Consider the following 16,110-nt stretch of genomic DNA (forward strand, 5'->3'; position numbering starts at 1 on the left):
AGGCTAGTATTTGGCAGGAAATGCATACTGAACGACATACATGCACATTTACCTCACTGTATAAAAAAGTAAATGTGTTGATAATAATAATAAACAGGAATTATATTTGCAAAGTAACTGTGTTGATAACAGGAAATATATTTGCAAAGTAGCCTACTTTGTTTCCAAAACTTTGGTTGGGGGGGGGGGGGGGGGCTCATCTCACAAAGTCGCTTGTTGGCCAGGCGCGGCCCTGAGTGGATGCGATTGTAAAGCATGCTCTCTGCGATTTGTGAATATTTCAAAAGTAAGATCATTCCCTCTTCAACATTAATTGAGATGTTTAAATTCCCTATTTCTTTCTCATCTGAATTATTGTATAACACTCTTTACATGTCGCTGAGCCTGAAAGGCATGCACCTTAAACTGGTAAAAATTTTAATTTACATACAATTTAGATAAATATAGATATTAGTATTTTTTTATATAAACTGTATTGCCTCACACATACTTTTACATTTTCCTATTTACTTATAAGATCTCAGGGAGGTGTATACCTGCTTTTAAATGGCTTATTTTATTTTTCTTTTATTAGGTGCTTTTTTTATGTGTTGAGAATAGTTATCTCCAATGTTTCGTATTTTTATTGTTGCTTGTGTTATCTGGAGTTTACTCAAACATTGGTGAAGCACCTTTAAACCTTTACAAAAAACATCAGAGCAATAAAGCTAATTTTCATTTTTTAAATAATAACTTATGGCTTTTAATCCTGATGAATTAGGAGGGAGAAGCACACTCTTCTGTTTGTATTCATTAAACAAGGACATCTTGTAACTTTAGAGTATATTTGATTTGATTGACATGTTAATGTTACAGTTACGTACAGTACAAGCACATCAGTATACATATTCATACAATAAACAACAAAACTTTCCTGTCATGTTCTTGATTAAGAAAATGACGGGAAACTTAAAATTCAGTATAAGATTGTAAAATATAACAAAGTAAACATTATTAAATTAATTATGTAGGTTTTGCCGTGAATTAAATCGTAAAAGTGTTTAATAATTTAATGATTGACTTTTCTATCATGAATAGTTCCAAACCGTACACAAACTTAAAGAATGATACTTTAAACAGTTGAATGTAAATATTTAACTTACATTTCCTGGAAAAGTGGTTTCAAAGCTAAAAAAAAAATCAAAAATAAAAGTTCAATACATTTTCTTCACCTCCTTTAAATGCTTCCCTGAAGCTGAGTGATATTTCCAAACCTCACGTGACATTTCTTGGCATCCTCTTATGCTATTACGCACGTTTTAAATCTTTGGTATGGCAAACAGGTTGAACAATATTGCACAACCGACTGACAGAACCTGTTATGGTGAACATGTTACATGCACACTGAATAAATCTAAGGAATGTGACTCCCTAGCGGCGGTGGATGGTCTACAGCTGACTGTGGAGCTGGGTCTCGTGGGCCAGAGCTGCCTTTCGGGTCATGGTGGAGCAGCGGGTCAGGATCTCCTCTGTTTTGGGTCGAGCAGGCACCTGGGGAACGACTGATGATGTCCTAGAAGCATTGGAGCTTGCAGATTCAGACCTCTTGTCGCTGGTATCGGAGCCACGGCGGTCTAAGAGGCTGAGATCAATGTTGCTGTCGCTTTGCTGAGGCGATGCCAAAGGACTTCCTCTGTCTGCTAAGTTGGATGTGGATTTGAAGACTGAGACGCTGGTATCGGTGCTCGTGTTGCTCATGCTTCGTGCTCGGGCTTCTTCTGCATCCCTCTCCATCTGCGTCCGGGTGGGGATGTAACCTGCCTTGCCATTGAATCTGGAGAGGATTGCAAAAGAAAGATAATTGATTACAACTTTTGCAAACTATAATAACCTCCTGATCAAGTTGAGAACTTATTTAGCATTTATTTATCAAATTGCACAAAACCCAATTTCTAACTCTTTGTATAGACAATAGTAGGTTTTTGATGCGTTTGCTTGAAAAGACAATACAAGAGCATTCATTAGTGCTTCAACCAGCCTTTTTTAAAATGTGCTCCGTGTTCCTATTCTCTATTGTTTGCAGTGCAGACAGATAAGATTCCATACCTGACGAGCCACCAGCCGTCGTGAGACTTCCTCAGCACCTCCACCGCGGAGCCGAGGGGCACAGACACCTCGTCGTGCTGCTTCGTTGTGTAACTCCTCACGGCACAGTACAGGTCACCTAGAGGTCACAAAGAAGTTAACAAGATCAGAAATGTTGCAGTACAGTTAAAGACTAGAAGAGATGTACAGTATGTTAGCTTCCATTGGTCAAAGAGCACTCCCCAGTGGTGATTCTTTATTAAAACTTGGCATCATATTATAAAATATGTGCACCTGGCATGAATTTATTGGCACAGCAATGCCAGATTATGTCAGAGCAATGTCAGGCTTGGATGGAATTTTAAGAAGCACTGTAGATACACTTGACATTTAATGAATGGTAAATGTGTTCATTGTATCTATAAAATGCACGGCGCTTTACAAAAATGAAAGACATTCAGACAAAGGCATTTAAAAACAGTCGTTAAAAAAGATAAAAGAAATATTAAAGGAAAAAAATACATGAATAAAAAGTACCTGAATAAAAACTTACAGTGCAGTTTAAGATATGAATAGTTCACACAGAAGTTCCATTTTACTGATGCCTTTCTTTAAGGTTTCTCCGAACATGAGCTGTGTACGCTTGTATGGCACATACGTCCCGAGCAGCATACACAGAGAAAACCAGCCAGGACAAAGTCCCCAGACACTGATTCCCTGGGGTTACTAGCCCCAAATGTTCATTAACCAAAAACGAAACACAACCGCTCAGTTTCAATTAAAAGCAGCGACAAAAAGATAAAAGCATGGACAAGTTTTTCCAAATCCTGCTGTGACATTAGTCTTTTAATCCTAGATATGTTCTTTAGGTGATTTGGTAACTGTTTTAATGTGACTGTAAGATACATAAATGTAAAATAGCTTAAGTTACCCGAATTGTTAAACTTTTTAATGCTCAAATAAGTGATTAAACTGTCAAATTGGATGAAGAAATCATTAAACAAGAATAATGCACACTTTTTGTTCTTAGAATTTGATTTCATGAAGTTTATTTTAAGCATTTTAGTGTTCTAATTTTATTTCAATTTGCATTTAGTTGCATTGTTGAGTACAAATATAACATGTACATTTCAATGTTTTTCCATAAAGAATAAAGGAGTTATGTGTACTTGTTCAATGAGGTAATTTCTTGCTACATCTATTCCTGTACATTATAATTTGACTGAAAATAACACACACCTGCATGCTGGAATACAGAGTCTTCCTCATCCTCTCCGTCCAATAACTGCAGGTAGGGAGCAGGAAACCAAGCCAAACCCTTTGAGTCATTCTCAACCAGCCACCAACCTGGAGAGGAAATACAACAACCTTTAAGCATCACAGAAATACAGAAAGAGTAGCTCAAGTTTGTTTTGCTGATTTCCAGTAGCCATCTACATGAAAGCTGAGGCACTGACCTGAAGGATCTTTGATCAGCACGTCCAGCTTCTCGCCCATAGCGACCTTAAACGGACGATTCTTGGTATCTTTTGTCTCGTAGGCGGCCACGCAGGAGTAGGTCTGGGTGACAAACGGGTGAGAAACTTCTCCTCCTCCTCCACCATCAGGCAGAGCATCACACATCAGGATCAGGATGCTGTGAGAGAGAAATCAGTCATTTAATAATCAAGAACTCATTTAAACTCTCTTGTAATTTGAAACTGACCTGTTCTTGGTGAAGTCTGGCTGCAGGTCGTGATCTTTGGGCATGAAGAACTGAGTCACCTCTGGGGTCCGTGTCACACTTTGATCGCACTTCAGAACTTTCTCGCAGTAGCTCTCCAGGAACTTCATGCGTTGGATGGAGCGCTTGGATCCTTTCTTCTGGCTGCTCTTCCTGGCCTGTCCTGCAGAGAGGAGAGGAACATTTTTCAAGATTATTACCAGACTGTAAAGAGAGCGGCGTCTAGTCCAAACTGTAAATGTGTTCATGAAGGAAACAGTCATAGGGAAGGAAAACGCCCAAAGATTATTACCAGACTGGCGGAGAAAAAAGGTGAATTACTGTATTTATACAGCATTTTTCTTGGAAAGTACAAAATGTAATATCCATCTAATTGCTTCAAACTAAGTTAAAACTGAAAAACAGAAGACATTAGACAATACATCAGCTAAATGTTTGCAGTGTTCTTAAACTCTTGTCGTTTGCTTTTCCTCTAATTATCGGCTGCAAATGCACAATTTCTGTGTAAGGAGACCATTAAAAGAGACCTTTTCTAACATACATTTGAACTATTCTTACCTCTAAATTTGGGGATCACTCTGTTATTTTTCTTGAAAATGTTCATGGTAGGGAATCTCTTCTTCAGCTGCCTCTGTTTGAAAGAAAAAGAAACGTTTATTATTTCTACAAAATAAACACCAATCTAAGAACATGTGTGATTTCTTTAGTTTTTGGGGACTTACATGGCATTTCCTGAACTCCTGGAAGGACCTGTAAATGATCACTTCTGTGTTGTCTGACCACAACACAGAAATCATGAACATCTGTGGAGAAATACAAATAATGAAGGACGAGGGATGACATTTTTTACACAAATACAGAAAATCACAGTTAAATCGCGCCTGTTGTGTTAACTCACCTTGAGTTTAGGAGTGTCCCTGAGCACGGCTCCAATAATGCGAGCACTGATTACAACGCGTTGATCCCCAGCCATTGTGTGAAGTGCACTTTCCCCCATTCACCTCATACCTCAAAGACCGCACCTACAGGGTTACTTGGAGAGGGTCCGAGTCCGACCCTTGTCAATTAACTACAGGGGTCCCTCAGGGCTCTGTTCTTGGTCCCCTCCTCTTCTCCTTGTACACAAACTCGCTCGGTTCAGTCATTAGCCCGCATGGTTTTTCATACCACTGCTACGCTGACGACACCCAATTAATTCTGTCCTTTCCCCACTCAGAGACCCAGGTCGTCGCACGTATCTCTGCTTGTCTAGCTGACATCTCTCAGTGGATGTCTGATCATCACCTCAAGCTCAACCTTGACAAGACTGAACTGCTTTTCCTTCCGGGAAAAGATTGTCCCACTCTTGACCTAACAATCAACATTGGCACCTCTGTTGTTTCCCCGACTCAGACTGCAAGGAATCTGGGTGTGACCCTAGATAACAACCTGTCCATCACTGCAAACATCGCTGCTACAACCCGCTGCTGCAGATACACGCTTTACAACATCAGGAGGATGCGTCCCCAGCTGACCCAGAAAGCGACGCAGGTTCTGGTCCAGGCTCTCGTCATCTCACGCCTAGACTACTGCAACTCCCTCCTGGCTGGTCTACCTGCATGTGCCCTCCGACCTCTGCAGCTCATCCAGAATGCAGCTGCTCGCCTGGTCTTCAACCTTCCTAAATTCTCCCACACCACACCGCTCCTCCGCTCCCTCCACTGGCTTCCGATAACTGCTAGAATCCACTTCAAGACAATGGTACTTGCGTACCATGCTGCGAATGGATCTGGCCCTTCCTACATCCAGGACCGTACACCCCAGCACGTGCACTCCGCTCTGCATCAACCAAACGGCTCGCTGCACCATCGCTGCGAAGGAGACCCAAGTTCCCATCAGCAAAAACACGTGGGTTTGCTATCCTGGCTCCAAAATGGTGGAATGAGCTCCCATTGACATCAGGACAGCAGATAGCTTACACACCTTCCGGCGCAGACTGAAAACTCATCTCTTTCGACTCCACTTCGAGCGATAGAACTATTAACAAAGCATTTATATACTAATAAAGGGCTGGCTTATCTAAAGCCAGTTGAGTAGCACTTGAAATGTTTTTGCTCTATGAAGCCTGATGTACTTATATGATTCTGTTTTATTCAAGTTTGTATTTTGTTGGTCGAACGCACTTATTGTAAGTCGCTTTGGATAATAGCGTCAGCTAAATGCAATGCAGTGATTTTTCTGCTCTCTCTGTGGCTCCGTCAGGTCTCCGGATCCAAGGAGATGGCAGTTCAGCTGTTTTACGCCCTCACCCGGCTTCATGCCTAAGGTCATCACAACTCTTTTAGAGTCGAGAGTGATCACCCTGACTGGCTTATTCCCCCCTCCTTACTGGTCGGAGGAAGAAGCCACGTCTCATCTCCTCTGTCCTGTGCGCGCGCTGTCCTGCTATGTGGTGCGCACGGCGGCCTGGCGCCGTTCTCAGCGCCTGTTTGTGCACTATAGAGAGCTTAGGGTTAGGGTTAGGGTAATGTTGTGAATTGAGTGGCCCATGGTGGTGGTGGGGTTATGGTTTGGGCAGGCGTATGTTATGGACGACGAACACAGGCCACTCGATTCACAACATTACCCAACCCTAACCCTAATCCTACCCCTCACACCAGATACTGACTGGTTTTCGGACCCCCCCAGACCCCCCCCAATAAAGCAAAAATGCACGTTTCAGAGTGGCCTTTTATTGTGGCCAGCCTAAGGCACACCTGTGCAATAATCATGCTGTCTAATCAGCATCTTGATATGCCACACCTGTGAGGTGGGATGGATTATCTCGGCAAAAGAGAATTGCTCACTATCACAGATTTTTTCAGATTTGTGAACAATATTTGAGAGAAATGGTTATTTTGTGTATATAGAAAATGTTTTAGATCTTTGAGTTCATCTCATGAAAAATGGGAGCAAAAACAAAAGTGTTGCGTTTATATTTTTGTTCAGTGTATATATATACATATTTTTATATACATTTGTATTCGGGATTGTGGGAAACGGTATTTTGATCTCAGCGTTTCTGCCCAAGCTAATGTCCCGAGCAGAATAGGCAGCAGTGATGAAGACGCCACCTTCATCCCTCCAGCACCCAGCCTCCCTGTCAGTCAGACCTCCAGCAGCACCACGGGCCTTTCCCTGCTAGACTACCAGGGATACATGCCCCGTCTCCTGGCCAAGGAGGAGCTCACCCCCCTCTCCAGTCCTGGAGCCAGCAGCAGTGCAGAACCGAGCCCCACCACCATCAAAGGGAATGTAAGCAGTCATGCTAGCAGATACGATTAAGTGAAGCAAATGGAGTGAAGCTGTGGGACATTCTTGAGCTGGACAGTGAACATGTTATATTACATCTGCAGAGAGTAAAGTGACATAGAAAAATAGAAATGACTAGTATGCAAATGCATTTTCCTAGAAGTAAATTGTACTAAACCTGCACTTGTCTTGTCTTTGCTAAGCTCTCACTCAGGTGTCTTTTCTTGCAGTGTACCTGTGATTTAGCAGAGCATCCTGGGACGAGCCAGACTGCGTGGGCCAACGCTCTAATTGGTCGAATCTTCTGGGACTTCCTGCGAGAGAAGCACTGGGCCGACGTGGTTTCCTGCAAGATCCAGAAGAAGCTGAGCAAAATCAGAGTGAGAGCGGTTTTATTTAAAGCTAATGTGGCAATTACATTTAAGGGCATACTAGGATCAGTATTTAAGTTTTAAAATTACAATTACCTATGTTTGGACAGGTAAATAAGTACACATAGTTAAATACCTCTTTAGATGAAAGAGATAGCCTGACTGATAATTCAGTTTTCTAAAATGGTAAACAATACAAAACAAAAAAAAAAAGGCATGCAAAAATATTTTTTATAAAAAGACAAATAATGCAAATGAAACTTAAAGAGAGATAAAAAAACTAATTTCTTGCTTTACTACATACAATTAGATAAAGTAGAGATCATTATCAATACCACATGTAACACTTCTTATCTTGGGCTATGCTATCTGACTAGAAGGATTCTGGGTTCTACTAGAGTGGATAGACAGGTAAGTAATTAGACCAGAGACCAGGTGGTTTGAATACAACAGCCGGCAATTTACTGACGAAATAGACAAAACATTAAACATAGACAATGAATATTTTCTGCAGTATAATCAGAGGTAAGTATTTCACCTTTCCCTTGTTTTCTGATTTCTGTGACTTCGTAAATGGTATCCATATAGGATGAACAAAATAAAATAGCCTATTTTATTTTATTATTTATAGATTTTTCCTATTTTAATCTCTTCAATATCCTGAGTTAACTCTTTTTCTTTTCCCTTTTCACAGGGATAAAGGGTAAAATATATCTAATTCAATGAAAAAAACACAATTGTACCATCAATGAAATCAAATGACAAATGAAAACCTAGAGTACAATATATAGTGTCTCTTTAAATCCAGGTACAACTTAAATCCAGTTCCAACCTTATCATTTCTTCAGTACTCCTACCACTCTGGCAGTGAGTTCAGCTATTGTCTCTTGATAAACCAGCAAGTCCTCTCACTGGCGCGAAGATCAAAGCAGTCCGTGGGTCTGGCTCGCCATCTTGTATCAGAGCACGTGTGTGTTGTCCTCTCCATAGACATATATGGTCCTCTCACTCGCGATCAACTTTTTTATCCAGTCCAAAAAAACCTGACCTGTATGACAGGTCATGAAAGAATATAAATATAATATAAACTAACAATATCAATTATATAATTACATTTTCAAAACAACTGCAAACTTAGCTCTTTTGTCAATACAGCTTATAATGGGGCTCAAAATGGCAGCTTTAGCCTACTCTCCTCTACACATGTCATTTATCCTGTTCACACAAAATAACACATATTTCCCTTTTTAAAATACACATTAGAGCCACAAAGTTTCAGCCAAACAAAATAACAAATACATGACATTGCAAGCCATGTTCATAGCTTCCCTAACAGTTCAACACCATGAAATGCTAACAATGAAGCTAACATTAAATCACTCATACAAAACTTTTCTATGAAAAGGTTTGACTCACCAAAACACCGTTGGTTAATGTTCTATACCGTCTACTGGGTTTCCCGACCGTGTGGATGGTTTTTTATCTTGTTTAAATTAACTTTTAATCACTTTTAATATAATTTACTCCGCTCGTCTCATCTGCGTCTTGCTCCGTTTTCTCTTTTCTCCTGCTACGCTGCGCGTGCCTGGTGGTGAGCAGAGATCCCTTAACAACAGTACCTTGTAATTTGTCATAATACTTTTATTTATTATATTTTTAAAGGGATTGGTCAATGTTGTCATTGACCAATTTTAAATGTGTATCCTTAATGAAATCACTTTTGAATGACTTTATGCTTACTATGTTTTAATGTGGGTTACACACACTTTATTCTAAAAGTATAGGCTCAATTGTTACACTATACCCCGAGTTAATAATATGATGAATTTTAACATTATGATATTTTTCATCCAGGTCTTCACAGTGTGTACAGAATATCAGTATGACAATACGACACCCTCTGTCCTTAGACCCTCACATCGTACAAGGAAAAACTTCTGGAGAAAATCCACAGTTTAAAGGGAAAAATGGGAGAAACCTCAGGGAGAGCAACAGAAGAGGGATCCCTCTCCCAGGACGGACAGACGTGCAATAGATGCCGTGTGTAAATTGAAAAGATAATACATTTGCAACATAGGTAGTCCAAATGTTTGGAAATGCATATGTGTATAATAGGAAGATGAATCCACAAGGATATCCATCCAGGGCCGATGATCCAGGACCACAGCCACGACTCGCGATCCAGGGCTCGCGATCCAGGACACAGGACCGCAGGATCATCCATGACTCCGGATCCCGGCGTATATAGACACCAAAAAGAAAGACATTTGGGGAAGCTGGGTTAATCAGAACATGAGAGTACACAGGTATAGACAGAGAGAAGGAAGAAGTAAGATGTCCCCCGACAAACTAAGCCTATATCAGCAAAACTAGGGGCTGAATCTAATCAGCCCTAACTATAAGCTTTATCAAAAAGGAAGGTCTTAAGCGCACTCTTAAAAACGGATAGGGTGTCTGCCGCCCGAACACAAACTGGAAGCTGATTCCACAAATGTGGATCTTGATAAGAAAAGGCTCTGGCTCCCATTGTACTTTTAGAGACTCTAGGAACAACCAACAACACTGCATTCTTGGAACGCAATGCCCTAGTAGGACAGTAGGGTATAATGAGTTATTTAAGGTAAGATGGCGCCTGCCCATTAAGGGCTTTGTAGGCGAGAAGAAGAATTTTAAATTATATCCTGTGTTCTATAGGGAGCCAGTGTAAGGCAGCCAGAACAGGAGTAATGTGGTCCCTTTTCCTAACTCTGGTTAGTACACGAGCTGCAGCATTTTGAATCAGCTGAAGCGACTTGACTGACTTCTTGGTACTCCCTGATAATAAAGAGTCACAATAATCCAGCCTAGAAGTAAAAAATGCATGGACTAGTTTCTCTGCATCGTTTTGAGGCAAGATATGCCTGATTTTTACAATGTTACGTAGATGGAAGTAGGCGGTCCTTGAAATTGATTTTATGTGGGCGTTAAAGGATAAATCCTGATCAAATATAACACCAAGATTCCTTACAGTCTCACTGGAGGCCAAATTAATGCCATCCATAGTTAGTATATCTTTACATCGACCATCATGAAGTGTTTCGAGAGGCTGGTCCTGGCTCGGCTTAAATCATGCCTCCCACCCACACTTGACCCCTACCAGTTTGCCTATCGTCGGAACAGGAGTACGGATGACGCCATCTCCACAGCACTACACCCTGCCCTCTACCATCTGGATCAGAGCAACACATACGTACGATTCCTGTTCATTGACTTTAGCTCGGCATTCAACACCATCATTCCTTCAAAACTGATTACCAAGCTCAGTGACCTTGGCATCGACCCCTCCCTCTGCAACTGGATACTGGACTTTCTCACAAACAGACCCCAGCATGTTAGAATAGGCAAGCTCACATCCTCGAATCTCATCCTTAGCACTGGTCTCCCACAGGGCTGTGTGTTAAGTCCCCTCCTATATTCCCTCTTCACACATGACTGCAAACCTGTACATGGCTCAAACACCATCGTTAAGTTTGCAGACGACACTACAGTGGTCGGGCTTGTCAGCAACAATGACGAGACGGCATACAGGGAAGAGGTTGAGCATCTGGCAGAGTGGTGCGCTAACAACAACCTGGCTCTCAACACCAAGAAGACGAAAGAGGTCATTGTGGACTTCAGAAGGAACAAAGACGGCACGCACTCCCCAGTCCATCTTAGTGGAGAAGAGGTTGAGCGGGTCACCAGCTTCAAGTTCCTGGGAGTCCACATCTCGGAGGACCTCTCCTGGACCACCAACACCTCAGCCCTAGTCAAGAAGGCTCACAAGCGCATCTTCTTCCTGAGGAAACTGGCAAAACTCCGCCTATCCTCCCAGGTGCTAATAAACTTCTACCGTTGCACCATCGAGAGCATCCTCTCTACCTGCATATCTGTATGGTACGGTAACTGCACGGTCAAGGACAAGAAATCACTGCAGAGGGTGGTGAAGATCGCACAACGCATCATCAAGATGCCACTCCCCTCCATAGCCTCAGTCTATGAAAAGCGGTGCCTGCGAAGGGCACGAAACATCATCAGAGACTCTTCCCACCCCAACCATACACTGTTTGTCCCCCTACGTGGCACCCGCTCTGGGACACGCTACCGCAGCCTCCCGGGTAGAACCAACAGGACTACGCACAGCTTCTTCCCTTCAGCAGTCAGACTGCTGACAATGAACCCCACGCTGTCCCATACTGCCTAGTTGTTGTCGTGTGCTGTGCTGAAGCGCAATTCTGTATTCACTGTATTTATTTATTATTATCTGTGTATTTATTCCTATTTATACATTTCCCATCTATTTACCTTTTATTTTGTATCATTCTTTTTTTGGTATATACTTCTGATAAATGTGTATGTAACTGACTGTTTTGCGATCTGGTTAGACCATCCTTAAATTTCGTTACACTGTGCTTGCATTTTTGTAATGACAATAAAGTAATCTAATCTAATCTAATCTAATCTTTAGATAATTTGTTTCGTAGATTCTTCGGGCCAAGTACAATAACTTCAGTTTTGGTCGTGTTTAACATCAAAAAGTTTAAGGTCATCCACGTTTTTAAGTCCTTAAGGCAGTCTTGAATTTTATTTAGATGATTAATTTCATCAGGCTTGATTGATAAATATAGTTGAGTATCATCCGCATAACAATGAAAGTTTACAGAATGATTCCTTATAATATTGCCTAACGGAAGCATATATAATGTGAACAAAATAGGTCCGAGCACTGAGCCCTGTGGCACTCCATGGCTAACTTTGGTTTGCGTACATACATACTGTATGCAGAAGTATTATTTTATGCAACACATTAAGTTGACGAAACACTCGAGACAAATGTAATTAAAGTCAGATCCACTCGTGTCTTAGACGGGGCAGTGATATCATAAACCTGTTAATGTACGCATTCAAACACTTGTTCTGTTACCAGCTGTATTCACCTTGCAGGTGCAACTATGTGGCTTTTATCCTGGATAAAGTGTTTAAGTCATGGATGTTTAAAGTTTAACTTCTTCATATGTCTAATATTATAGTTGACTTTTCATTCAGGAAGTATAACGCTGCACTGTCAGTATGCTTCTCCATGTTTGTGATTGGTCGAATGCTCCAAATACCACCCCTTTCATGTGAATGCGCACCTAACTAGATAAGCCAGCCGGGTCCTGAGCGATCCACTTGATAACCCGCGTCGTACAGTTTAGCGAGAGTGCGTATATGTTTTGGATTAGGCCAACCGGCTAACTCAAACAAATCCAGGTTAGGTTGAACCAGCTTCGTAGTACAGGCCTCTGGTGAACAGAATCAAACAGGAGGGAAAACACAGAGACAGGAAGTAAAAACAGACATTTTGAAGACTTTTCAAAATGAAACTGTGTGACAGATCGTGACACACTAGAGGTTTCTTAATACTTTAATTTCCTCTCCTCGGTCCTCCGGTAGTGACTCGGAAATGGATTTCAGCGCGCCATGTTGAAGGACATCTCATTTCTCTAAATGCACATAGAGGACCGAGCATCAAGGAGGCTCTCTGAAGGAGCTCTAACCGAGGAGATACTGATGGGTCCTTGTGAAGCTTCCCGTTGAGGCAGAGGCAGAACGTCCAAAAATATAACCCGACGTGGGCATTTATTAAAATCATGGGCACAAAGTTCACCGCCTCAATCCTGCGGTTCTCCTTTCGCACATCCTGCAGCCACAAGGATCTCACACACACACCCAGCCCTCTCCACAGACAGGGAAACAGAGCCCAAATACCCACACTCCAATCAGCACAACAAGACACAGGTGAGGGGGGAGGAGACAACACAGGACACCAGGTGCACACAATCATCAGCCACAGACAACATATACTGTGCAATCACGACAATAAAGTGCCACATTACCCGGCCCGAAGCCGTCAGTCCATAGTGACAAAGCCACCTTCGTCACATTTCCTTCCCCCTCTCCCCAGGAAGCACAGTGTCTGTACAGTCTCGGCCTCGGGACAACCAGTCAGCCACCCGGTTTCAACGCCGCCTCCTCCGCCTGTAAATCTGCTCCTCCTGCCCATCTCTCGTCTCCTCCTGTTTGTCTCTCGTCTCCTGCCGCTCGTCTCTCGTCTCCTGCTGCCTCAACAGCCGTGGCCCCCCGGTCCGTTCCAGGCACAGCCACCCCCAGCCGCGGTTCCTCTCCTTGGTCCCTCCTCTTCCCTCTCGCAATTTTCACCTCCTTACTTGGTCGAATCCCACTTCTGACACCAATTGTGAAGCTTCCCGTTGAGCGGCCCAGACCAAGCAAGGAGGCAGAGGCAGAACGTCCAAAAATATAACCCGACGTGGGCATTTATTAAAATCATGGGCACAAAGTTCACCGCCTCAATCCTGCGGTTCTCCTTTCGCACATCCTGCAGCCACAAGGATCTCACACACACACCCAGCCCTCTCCACAGACAGGGAAACAGAGCCCAAATACCCACACTCCAATCAGCACAACAAGACACAGGTGAGGGGGGAGGAGACAACACAGGACACCAGGTGCACACAATAATCGGCCACAGACAACATATACTGTGCAATCACACCAATAAAGTGCCACATTACCCGGCCCGAAGCCGTCAGTCCATAGTGACGAAGCCACCTTCGTCACAGTCCTCCACGGCACCTCCGTGGGCGCATTTCCGGGAACGGTGGAGGCGTTACGCACGGCCGGACTTATCTCAGCCAATGACAGCTCTGCATGCATCCCCTGGATATTATTTTAGAAACTGCTTTCATCGCGACGCGATGTTTATAGAGAGAACAGCTGTGAGGTCCGTGCAGAAAGCAGAGCAGTGTGTAAAATGTGTATCACTCAGTATAACAGGCCTACTCTCTTTATTTCTGTAGTTTAGTAGATATCTACAAACAAAGAGTCGATATTTATCTAAGACCATTTTGTGCTTCACATAATAAAATGCACAACGGCTATAGCCTGATTATGCTTTAGGAGCTGTAAGTGTGTGTGGTATGGTGCGTAGATGTGGCGGACAGACGGGTCTCAGTTGGTTTGGTGTCCTCTGCTTACTTTTAATACTTGTGCATCAGCTGATATTATGCTATATATAGACATTATTCTGGTCGGAAATGACATGAAATTGTTAAAAGTATTTTGTAAAACAATCCCATAAAGGGTTAATGATACCACAACATTATTTCTGTCTGGTGAATGAATGTTCCAGTTTTACTTTTGATTGTTCTGCTTCGGTGTAAAGCCCTTTTGACCTTATTCTCACCCTGGAGGAACAAAGTGGGTCCAGAATTGCGGAATGTTTGCAGCAAGCAGCCAATCAGTCAATAGATTGCTGTGGCTTGTGCGACATGATGACTTATGTTAACGAACATCCCTTTGAACCAAGTGAACACACCTTCCAGGCGCAGAACAATGTATAATTTAACAAAGAAGAAGGCTAATTTGATCATACATTTTGACTATGCGGCAGAACACTTCATTATGTATTCATAGTCTCTAAACAATTACTGTATTAACACATTCACCACAATATAAACGTATGTCTTGGCAACATTATCAATCATTCATTGAAATCCAGTCAAAGTGAGTACTTTGTTTGAATTCTCGTATGTTAACATACACATGAGCTATCAATGAATTTCATCACCTGGGAGCTTTTGTTATGAACTCAGACACTCAGGATAATTGCACGACCCGGGAGACAGAGGTAAAGTATTGGTAAGATACTTTATTTTTCCAACAAAGCGAGATGAACAAAAAATTTCACTATCGAATCTCAGGATGAGATGAGAAATGAGAACAAAAGGAAATCGCTAGTGATGTTAAGTATTGTGCCGAGGCTTCGGAGCGTGTGTCGAGTAATCCCCGAAGCTTTTTGTGAAGCATGTATCGAGGATTGTATCGTTTTGGGCCAGTGACGTCATCGATGACAAACGAAGCCTCGCTGCCTGTCGATACCATGTGACTGCTTCACTAAGCGATTCAGATCGGTTGAACCCATGGATGGTTGAACCACAGTGCTGATATTACCCATGCCATGGATGTATTTATAAGAACCATATTACCCCTCCTGTACCCGGGCTCGGTGACACGATGGAATTAAGAGAGCTCAGACCCTCACTTATATAGAGGTCGGAACATGTCATAAGTATAAATAGATACAAGCATAAATACATGTAGGACTATGGAAATAGTGGAAATATGTTGCAGTGTTTTCAGGGAGCTTTAGTGTGTGTGCTGTGGCTCAGCTGGAAAGCAGTTTACTCATGACCGCAGGGTCCCTGGTTCAACGACTGAACAATACGTATTTTTTGTTGTTTATAAAAGCTACAGCTAAATGAGATAATGTAGTTAATAAATGTATTCTTTGATATGGTTTAGCCTTTCTCAGGCTACAACATGGTTACGTTTAAGAATATTATTAAGGAATACAAATCCCTCTTTGTAATGTTTACGAGCCTCCTTAGGCTTTTCAATCACAATCATTCAACTGGAATAAAAACAATATTGTTAACATGAAAATATGATGTAAAGTTCGTTGTTTAGAGTTATTCTAAGGCTTTACTCAATGGGAACTCGGTATGAGATAGAGCACACTGTTGAGAAGTCCAATCTGCCTGTTTTACACACTTTGACCAGCAGGGGGGCTTGTGTTCAAATGAAGCCTCATGAGATGAACCC

At 42.2% G+C, this 16,110-nt stretch overlaps 1 protein-coding gene across 1 annotated transcript; it reads right to left on the reverse strand.

Annotated features, from left to right (window-relative positions):
* Positions 1-1,428: 1,428 nt before the first annotated feature.
* Positions 1,429-4,760, reverse strand: LOC117464615 (NADPH oxidase organizer 1-like). Its single transcript, XM_034107144.2, has 8 exons — positions 4,686-4,760; positions 4,510-4,590; positions 4,346-4,418; positions 3,770-3,950; positions 3,522-3,700; positions 3,304-3,411; positions 2,086-2,203; positions 1,429-1,813 (listed from the first exon to the last, which is right to left on the reverse strand). The coding sequence occupies exons 1-8, from the start codon at positions 4,758-4,760 to the stop codon at positions 1,429-1,431; spliced, it is 1,200 nt and encodes a 399-aa protein (XP_033963035.1).
* Positions 4,761-16,110: the final 11,350 nt, after the last annotated feature.

This window comes from Pseudochaenichthys georgianus, chromosome 19 (assembly GCF_902827115.2).
Source record: "Pseudochaenichthys georgianus chromosome 19, fPseGeo1.2, whole genome shotgun sequence".
Taxonomy (NCBI): domain Eukaryota; kingdom Metazoa; phylum Chordata; class Actinopteri; order Perciformes; family Channichthyidae; genus Pseudochaenichthys; species Pseudochaenichthys georgianus.